The sequence below is a fragment of the Aythya marila genome, assembly GCF_965140915.1.
Source record: "Aythya marila genome assembly, chromosome: 16".
NCBI lineage: Eukaryota > Metazoa > Chordata > Aves > Anseriformes > Anatidae > Aythya > Aythya marila.
In genome coordinates this window covers 5480581-5491181 of record NC_139057.1, presented here as the reverse complement: position 1 = coordinate 5491181, position 10601 = coordinate 5480581, and the positions used below count along the sequence as shown (strand labels likewise).

Below are 10601 nucleotides of genomic sequence, written 5' to 3'. Positions count from 1 at the left end.
TTCCACGTTGCTCTCACTCTGACTGGAGTCTGATTACCTGCAGTCCCCTGGCCTCATTACCTTACACTTCCCAACAATAAACTGCATAAGCCACTTATCAGCCTGTAAACCTAATAAATCCAAATCATTTTGAATGAGTTTGTTTTGTTCCTCTGTCCCGTCCTTCTGCCCCTACAGCTTCCTTAGCCTTATTTTATGTCATCATCATATTTGAGGCACTTTTGAAATTACATCCCGCTCAAGGGCACAGCACTGAATTTAATCCCCCCCATCACCACAGAGCACATCAATGCTTTTACTTCCATCTGATTTATTTATCCTGTTTATTATCATAGAGCAATTCAATCAATATAAGCTGGAATTCAAACACATGTACATTTGAATTATGCATACTAACACTCATCAAGAGATAGAAGACGACTGTTACAGTCCAGATCATTCCTCTAACATATGGCCCAGCTTATAAGTAAGGAAGCTCATAGTGATGAATCTTTATACCTTGACTTCTGCTTGACCCCAATAATTGTTTGGTTACTGGAAACCAAAGGAATTGAAATAGCGTCACGAATTCCACGGAAGAGGCTTGGACAAGCAATCTCTGTGTTTCTTATCCCAAGCCAGTAGGGCCATATTTTAAGATGGGCCTTCAAGTTGACAGTTCCTCTATTAGCTTCTGAACACACAGGAATCCTAGCAAAACACCAGCAAACCATTCCAGACGGTTATGTCAAGAAAATCTTGCAAACAGAACAGCATATGGGGAACTGGAACTTGAAAGAAAACCAAAGCACTAACCTCAATTGCAGCGTAGGTTAGGCACTAAACCAACCTAAACGGTATTGGAAGCATGCTAGATGTTGAAAGCGTACTAGAAAGCTTATAGCTTTTGGCTCCCCTGTGTAAACCACTATCCTTTCTAAATATTAATGGTCAACATGATCCTCAGGCAGAGTTCACAATGAACTTCTGGTCGTCTTTGAACGCAGTTGGTGGTTAAAATGCAAGGAACACTGCAAATTGAAAAACTGAAGGCAGAGAAAGCGTTCATACATAGGTTCTGCTACAGGCAGAGGTGCTACAGAGAGGGACTATGCACACTGGACTTTCAGGCGTTAGTACCTCTAACTTTCGGTGTTAGAGGTACAAAGACTGATTAATTAAAAAATTACAGTGAGATGCATGAAGTTTGGGAAAGAGAAGCATACATTGTTCTATACAAACATTTGGTGTCCACTTAGCATTTTAGCATTACAGTTAACTAAGTAAAATGGAAGATGAAACATCAGTGTCCACCATCGGCAATTCAGGTCTCCAAGATTAGAAACAAATCCTTGAAAAACTGTCCCCTTCATAATCACATTCCCCCGCCGACCTGCAGTTCTTTCCATTTCTCTGTCCTTTACCACCCTCCTTACTGCTCTTTCCCCCTCTGCCACCTCCTTATGCTAGACTCTTTACAACCATTTTCATAAGCAATAACTTCTAAATCTTCTAATCACATTTCTAAAAAGTTTTCTTCTCTTTGTTCTTACTGATAACAAGGTTCTGTCACACCAGTGTTGCCCTGATTCATACCATGTAGATGCATGGCCTAAGGTGTCAGGGATTAAATCATGGCCTTACTGAACTCCTGATGACTTTGGCAGTGTCAGACTTCACCTTTGCATCTTCTCTGGCCTACAGCTACATGAGCTCCAGGAGTCTCCTTGAGATTTTATTTTAATATCTCACCATTTAGGCACAGAGAATATTTTGGTTTCTCTATCAATACATTTCTGCTTGGTAATTCCCAGTCTGAATGCTGATTGTGTTTTGCATAAAATTAACTAAATTGCAGGCCTTCTATTTCATTGGTACTTTTTGTCTGCTTCCTCCATGAACAATGTCAGGGAGATTGCAAGCTGACTACAATTCTCTTTCCCAAGCAAGAGGAAAACAACATCTAAGAGACCAATCAGTACAAGTTTCCTGATGTCTGTTGGGTTTTACGTACTATATTGTACTCTAGCTTTTAACAGTTTCTATTCATTTGAGTCACTTTGAGAAATGAATGTCGTGATTGCCACAGCATTCTGCGTTACTGTTGTCTATAGATAAATTTGGAACAGGTATAACAACAAACTCGCTCTTTTTTCTATTTAAAAATTCACTGAGCTAACAAATTATTTGTGCAACGCCAAAGTAATCACAGGTTTTTACACTCAGGATTCAGTATCCAGCCTCCACAGGGAGGTCCGCTGTAGGTGATATTTCGGAAGTAAGACTAGATCAACAGTGGCATTAGGCTTCCAGGAGTGCTGATACCACACGAGCACACAAAGCCTACTCAGGTATTGCTCGAGTCTAGAGGGACCCACACCAATACCAGTATGGAAGTTCCATCAGAGAAGGACAGATTTTAAAAGGAGTGGCCTCTGTCTTCCTTGAAAGGAACTTTAACACCAAGGAGGTTTCAGGGCCATGAACTGGGAGCAGAGAGAGATGATTGCCTGCTGCCTAAAGCAAAGCACAGCTCATGACCAAATGAGTGGGATCCTCCCCATTACACAGGGAGACAACATTCACCTGGCAGCCTCAGGATACAAAGCAGCAACACAGGCACTGCAGTACTGCTCCTCCATAGGTGCATCCCTTCACCAGTAGGCATGTCCTCATAGCGCATCACTTGGGGCAACAGCACAAGCCTTTCTCTTCTGCAGCAGCCATCTACGAGGAGCTCCGAGGAATAAATTAAACATAAGCAAAGCAAATTGGGATGTAACTCAGATAAATCAGGTAAAGTTGGAAACATTTCTGGAGAAAGGGGAAGCATTTAGGGAATATTTCAATGATATTTGAAATTACAGACATCTAAGGCTGTCCCTGGCTACGGTGCCTGTTTCTAAGTAGCAGCAGTCACTGTTTCAGGCTTGCTGAGCATTAGCTTGCTCAGGGCTCTGGGGGAACAGCAGCCATCACAATGGCTGTGAGCAACATTGGGGGTCTGCCCAGGCAAGGAAAGGGGGTAAGCTGATAACAGTAAGAAAGTGTGATGAATTATTGTTGCGCTTGTCATCTTTATTTAACTTACTGCCTTTTGCATCCAGGGGAATCACAGTCCTTCCAAAAGAGTTGCTTTGGATTTCTTAATATTAGGAGACAGTTGTGACATTTGTCCTGCTCTGGGCCTAATTAGACTCAAGGCATTTTTGATGCCTTTTCTTCTTCACAATGACCTCCCTGTTCCTTCATGTGAGGATCCCAAAGCTCATTAACGAATCCTCACTCAAGTCTTCTGGAGACTGATCCTTTCCCTCTGCTGTAGCATGGAGAAGAGAAAGCAATGACTGCTGCACTAAATGCACAACCCTTTTGTTTCTTGTCTGTTTCCTTTCTTTGAACAGGTTATTACAGCTTCTCTTCTAGAAGCAGGCTTTTGAACACCAGTACAATACAGAAACTTAACATTCACAAGGGTTCCTGATACTATATAAATCAGAACTCAAATTCTCAAGCTCATCTATGAAGTACTTCCAGAACTGAGTATGCACTTCAGGATTCAGAGCCTCAGTCTCTTCAACACCCCACTTCAGTCTGAGTGAGGTCTGTCTCGCAGTGTGCTGTCTCCCTGATTCTGCTGCACACTACAGCGTAGCTGGTTACTCTAAGACAATATTATTTGCTTCATCTATATCTTTGGAATAGAAGCTTTAAGCAAACACAGTGCTGCGGCAAATAAAATCAGCATCTGACAATGCAGCCATCCAGTCCAAACAGCGTGGCACAGCACTCGAACACACAGCAGCGTTCTTAAGGGACACACATTTAGTTAGGTCTCTCTGCCCTGCTCCTCCTCCGGACCAAGAGCTACACAATGCATTCTGATTTCTGGTCTCACTATCCCAGCAGTTCCCTTCAGTATAAATACCTTTTATTTTTATTATTTTAAATCTCCCAAGCATGCTATCTTAGGTAATGAGTAATATTATCTCTTGCATGCTTTTTTGTTGTTGGCTCTGCCCTACACTGCCAGCCCTCTCAGGAGGAGGAACTCTCATTTCCCCTGGCTAATTCAGGGGTCTCACATAGCTTGAATTCACCTTTCTTGAATAAGAACTGCATGCACTGCTCCAGTGCTGGACTCGCCCAGCCATTCACTCTCTTCTAACTTGCCCCAGTACAGTTTTGGACTGGTGCATTCCCATTTCCCAGACACAATGCACTGGTGACTTCTGTTCTGTTCTTTCCAAAGGGTGAGTCTCCAGCTACCAGTAAAAAATACTTGCTATTTGTCCCTCACTACGTGCTCATATACTACACAATTTTCTACCATTTCTGGCATCCTTCTCCTGAGGTCACCCAGTTCTCTCTGTCTGACACTGTGTCTGTTTTTTCCTAGAATTATGCGGCATGCTGCATTATGTCTAAAAGCAACTACAAAACCTCTCCCCATTTCTAGAAGCTTGGGTATGGATTACACAGTCTAGACAGACAACAGAAAAAAAAGAATAAAGGATTTCTGTAGACTTTTCTCTATAATCCTGCTTGCAATATTCAAAGGCTCAGCAGAATACCAGAAACAGCATTGTTTGTATCTTGTCTGCTGGTTACCCCGATAGAAATTGTGATCTTGTCATTCTCCTAGGCAGTTATATATCAACCATCTATTTGAATCACATAGAATTATTAATCAACATAAGGCCTGTTTAAGTGAACTTCCTTTGGATGATCCCCTGCAAGTCTCCCCTCACACAGCAGGAAACCTCCGTTCGTTTGCTGCGATTGATGTCAGCACGTATAAGCATCGCCGCACGGCCTCCCACAGGAACTGCCTTCCAAAGCAGCACTTGGCACAGCCTGAAGCTCCCAACCTTGCTTTAGGACTTTATTAAAAGAAGGAATTAAAGGAAGCGGTCACGGGACTGAGCCTGCCGGAGTTCAAGCAGCACATGGACAACGCTCTCGGACACACGGTCTGATTTTTGGGTGGTCCTTTGGTGACCCTGGAGCTGAATTCGATGATCCTTGTGGTTCCCTCCCAACTGGGATATTCTGTGCTATTTGTCATCTTAAACTTGAGAGCTGGACTGCGAACGGACGCCGAGCTGCAGGAGCAGGGGAGCAGCAGCGGGAGGCGCAGCCCCAGGTGCCCGGTGCCCGGGCTCCCTCTGCCGGCTGCTGCGGCGCTTTGGCTCTGCAGGCGCAGCGCGACTCCAGGCACGGTAAGAAGCAGCCACGGGTTTGCTTTCCCTCGCGGCTGCAGCCTTTTAAACTCAAGGAAAGCAACACCAACAAAAAAGCACAGCCACCACCCCAAAGCCCTTTTAGTTTACAAAAGAAAGCTGCAGTAAACGTGTATTTTTTTTTTTCCCAGATTGGTCTAGAAGTTGAATCTATGGTTTTCATTGCTCTGTCTCCATTCCTGGTTCAGTGTGTAGTCCAATGGCCGGGCACTGAAGTCAAAAAACAACAAAAAAACCTCTGACACAAAGAAACAAACAAACAAACAAAAAACCCTTACATTAGTTATTTATAGAGTCTCCGGGCTGTGCACTGGGCTTTGCAAGCAAAAAACTGAGTGGGCCAAGTTCTCACAAGTGCTTGTCCCACTGAGAACTGCCTCTTCTACGGTTAAGTGAAAGTCAAGTGCTGAGCTCTTCAGGAAAAAAAATAAAATAAAATAAATCCACCCAAGTCTCTCTAAGCAAAACAATGGAAACTGCTCAAGATGGAGCACTGAGACACTAATAAGCCCTCAAGAAACAGACCAGAAGCTCAGCTTCCTTCTACTCATCATAGAGACGTAACAAGACCATGAGGTCTATTTTTACTTAAGCATTTCAGGAACATGGGATACTTGAAAGCAGATGGACGGCAAGTCACTGACTTGAAGAAATCCCAGTCTTCAAGTTCCTGAGGCTTAATATGTTGGAGGTTCTAAGAAAGCACCAATTTTGACTCTGAGCAATCATAATTAGCCACTTCCATGCACATTAAGTTTGCCTGCACCCTCCCTCGGTAGACCAACTGCTCTATTTACAAAACCCTTAACTGATCTGCTAGAGGCAATAAAGCCAGTCAGGGCCAGAAGTGAATTAAAGATCTAGGGATTTCCAGTCCCCTGAAATACCCATTACACTACATCACTCTGGTCTGTTGCCAACTATTAGGAAATTACCCTAGCAAGAAGCACTCCAAAGAACTTGTAGACAGCCTTGAGCTCTCCTACAAGCTGTTATTAACCAAATGACCATTCTGGCCATGGAACAATTTTATAAAAAGTTAAGCTATAAATTAGGACCGTGTTTGCAAGCGTTGCTGTCAAGCTAGCTGTCATCTTCACTGCAGCATCACCAGTACATGACCCTATTTCATAACTAAACCCTACAAACCCCACCTAGTGACCTATCTTTGAAGCGTGTGTCTTTGGGAAAGTCACTGTCCCTTGAGGCCTGCCAGAACCAAGTTATGCCATATGTATTTTAGGATGTGTGGCCAGACGTCTCCAGCATGGCCAGACTCTCAGAACTGGAGGGCAGCACAGCAGCAGCCGACTTCTTCTGCCACTTGAAGCGAATCATCGTGCGCTTGCTCTGCTGCTGGCCCCACAGGCGGGCGAGGCTCACTGCCGTTTGTCCCTCGCTATCCGGGTCGAGGGCTCGTGCTCCACAGCTAAGGAGCAGCTCAATGCAGTCACAGCGGCCCATGACAGCAGCTACATGAAGGGCGGTCCTTCCTAGTGGGGTTTTGGAATGCACATCTGCACCTGCAAAGAGACACGTAGTCTGAGTGTGACAAGGCTCACAAAAAGGAGGTAACTGATGGAAAGGACTGCCTGTCGTGCAAACGCAGATCTGAGGGAAAGGCAAGTTGCAAAGCATCAAAAAACTCAAGTGTCAGAGCTATAGAACTAGAGCTTGCAACTCTTGTATTTCTGAGCACTTCTATTATTTCTTAAAAAGCTGATAAAATATTGCATGGGAGTGATAAAAAACAAGCATGCCAATAAATGATACTCAAGGAGGGAAGTAAGAAAACGTAACTCCTGTTTTGCATTATGAATTTACCTACTTTAAGAGCAAACTCATCACATCTAGCAAGAACAGTTTTCATTGTTTTAATGTTTACATTAGGATTGATGGGCTTAATACATTCCCTACCTCAAATACAGAATTTTACCCAATTAATCCCTATTTTACGATCTTGATGAGCAGAAAGGCATGGTATGCTATGCAGGTACAGCCAGAGAAGAATCATTCTATCTAACAACATTACCATGTCTCAGGAGAAACGTGGCAGTTCTAACATGACCTCTGTGGCTGGCAACAAACAGCGCCACAAAAGCTCGGTGCGCCACCCATTCCTTTTTCTGCTCTGGTCCCAGTATCTCTGCATATGGTGTGGTGCCAGCAAAATCCTCTGTAACTCCCAGATGGGCCAGCTGCAGAACAAACAGAAACCTTTTAGCCTCTTTCAGAAGTGTAACCTGATTCTTTATGAAGTCTTGTATCTGCACATCAGGTATGCTAGCACACGGCATAAATCATTCTATGATCACCTAAATAATACCTGCTTGTTTTGTATTAGAGAATCAAGATAAAGCAGAATAACATATAATGACATTTATTCACAGCCATCCCTTGGAATATTAATTTGGGTTTTCCTTTTCTATATAGATACTGAGCTCCACAAAATCTTATCAAAACCATGTCTTCACAGTCCCTGTCCCTCTCAAATTTATTGAAGACTGGCCAGGTTCCAAGCTTTTGGGGGAAGAACACAGACAGTATTGGCCATGTAAGCACAAGGTCCTTAGGATCTAAGCAAGACTTCAGGCCTTAATTCCAGCAGACAGCTCAGACTACTTCAGGACTTGGCCCTGTGTCGTATTCTTTCCCAGGAGGAGTTCTGTGATTTTTTTGTTTTGTTTAGAACTGATGTGTTTGGCTTTAAGGGATGCTGAGAGGCCTCTTCAGAACAATTTTCAGTTGCCTCATGCTGCTACGCTGCTGTTCTTCTTGAGAAGTCATTTCCACATTGGACTACATCTTCCACAGTGCACCATGGTTTCCTCATCTAGTAAATGGAAGCACATTGGTAGAGCAGCTGTACAGTTTTCTTTTTTTTTATTCCAGTTGAAAGTCAGTGTCAAACTTTTTTTTTTGTCTCCAATACATCTTTCATTTCAAAGGAGACTATTGTCTTTGTGGCACACCTTTCTGCTTCCTGCTCTACACTGAGTAGGAAGATTCTCTAATACACAGGGAACTCAAAACATGGAGAAAAAAGCAAAACTTCATCCAATAGCAAAATGCAAACCATTTGTGGCACGAGGCAGAACAGCTGCTTACCAACGAACCGCAACACTACACAACAGTTAACGATAGGAAGTGAAGAACCCTGTGGTATCCATTTGCAATGGTTGGGGGAATGCAGAGGAACAGAATGTAATTAGCCAAGCTGGAATTTGGCCAGGGCAACAGAGATAATGGTTCTTTATGAAAGGCACCAAAGGATATTTCATGATCACATCTGTTCAGGCCTGAAGGTTTACAGTACAAATCAGAGTACCTTGTGTTTCTGCTGAGACAACGTTTCAGTCCTAAATCGAGAAAGCAGCATGCCCTCTATAAAAGCACCACAGAAACGATTCATTCCACGCACACAGAAAAAAAAGCTGTCTTACTAATCAGACTTGACAGTATTACAAAATCAAGGTCTGTAAGCTTGCAGCAGGTGAAGTGCAAGAAATGCAGAATGGCTCCTGATCCTTGATTTTCACTGTTCACTGTTACAAGAAGCACACGTAACCTACTTAATTTTTGTCTCTTCCGTTAAAGACTTCCCCGCTATTTTCTCTATGAACTCTTCCTTTATAAAAGCACGTAAGCCCTTCAGCAACGTGCTTTCAGCATTTCTGCAGACAGCACACCCCACACGTTCACCAAAGTAACGGAGTCAACCTTCACAATGTCTCCTTTTGCAGCAGCTGCTACAAGATGCCCCCAGCCATCTTGTCTCCAGATGCGCATCGTAATTGTTCCACCACGGATAATATCATTGTCCTTAAATGTAGAATCATCTAGCAGATCCACTGTAGGGAGTAACACAATAAAAGTCAGTCAACATATCCTCAGAGAAGATGACGATGACCATCTTAAAGAAAAAAAAGTGACAATTCTTTTTAACAATGTCCATGTTCTCTGATTTTGCTGTCATAACGCATCAAGGACACCTTAGGTCCCACTGTGCTAGAACTATGAAAACAGACATCCTCCCAGCCTGGAAAAGGCTAGAGTATAGCGCTGTTGGGATAATATGGTCGTAACACACAGACAGCTATAGTTAACACGTTAAGTACCAAAACCATAGGAGAAAATATCCCTGCACACAGGGTGTCTCTATTCTAAAATAAGCTTTCTGCTTGCAACTTCCCCACTTGCAACCTCCAAAACCAAGTTCTCCAACACAATGCAGTCTCTGATGCAGTGGGCACAAACACTGTTCCACAAAACTCCAACTGTGAAGTTAGCCAGAGCCTTGCTAGAGCTATGCCAGGCTGAGGTCAGCCAGGTACTGGCGTTGGCTACTGACAAGGCTAAGCAGGAATTTAGAGGTCAGTTTTTGCAATTCCTAATCTAAGAAGACCCTGTTAGTTAGACTATTACCCCTCAGCAGTAGGAAGCAAAGTGAAGTCAAGAGCTGAATTCCAACTGCAGTACAGCAAAAAGGAGGAAAAAACTCCAACCCTCACCCAGGGTTACACACAGGTGTAACTAGCAGGTAGAGACACAATGAAAAACCCCAAAAAACCCCAGAGGTTACACGTTCTCACTTTCATCCAGGTATTGAAGCCGCTGGAAATGAAGGGGGATCCCAGTCAGTAATTCTAAATGGGACTTAAGCTTCTTCAGAGTCAAGTCATTCTGGCACTGAGGCAGGGAAAACATTTCATTAGTTTCTGCCAGACAAAGGCGGACACCGAAAGTCCTTGGAGGCAAGGAAGACATGGTCATCAAGTGGTTTGTGACTAGAAGTTTATAAGACTTCCCTCTTACAAAAAGCTTGCTGTCGTTACAAGGACAGAGTCTACATCCAGTCGTGATCCCTCTCTTCCCTGGACACTCCCCTTATCATCAGAACCCTCCATGCCATTGAGGGTAGACCCCCTGTACACCATTAGCACTGTACAGTATCCAGGCAGCACCAAGTGACATCACAGAAGAACAACCTGCCTGTGTGATGGAAGAGCCTATATGAACACAGCCAGGAACATGACAAAGTAATGCACCAGGATTATTACAGAGGATTTGTTCTTGACCACTTCTTGATTTTCACTAGGATGACACAAGCTTATGTAGAATCACAGAATCATTTAGGTTAGAAAAGCCCCACAAGATGATCAAATCCAACCGTCACCTACCACTACAAGTCCACCACTAAACCATGTCCCCAGGTGTCACATCCATGCATCTCTTAAATACCTCTAGGAATGGTGACCCCACCACCTCCCTGGGCAGCCCGTTCCAATACCTGGCCACGCTTTCAATGAATAAATTCTTTCTGACATCTAATTTAACCTTCCCTGCTGCATCTTGAGGCTGTTTCCTTGCATCCTACCG

The 10601-nt window shown here is 43.6% G+C and overlaps 1 protein-coding gene across 1 annotated transcript; it reads right to left on the bottom strand.

Moving 5' to 3' along the window:
• Positions 1-2703: 2703 nt before the first annotated feature.
• On the bottom strand, positions 2704-10410 carry ANKRD60 (ankyrin repeat domain 60). The gene is made up of 4 exons (XM_082773259.1): positions 9815-10410; positions 8943-9073; positions 7255-7420; positions 2704-6745 (listed from the first exon to the last, which is right to left on the bottom strand). The coding sequence occupies exons 1-4, from the start codon at positions 9993-9995 to the stop codon at positions 6462-6464; spliced, it is 762 nt and encodes a 253-aa protein (XP_082629385.1). The 5' UTR covers positions 9996-10410; the 3' UTR covers positions 2704-6461.
• Positions 10411-10601: the final 191 nt, after the last annotated feature.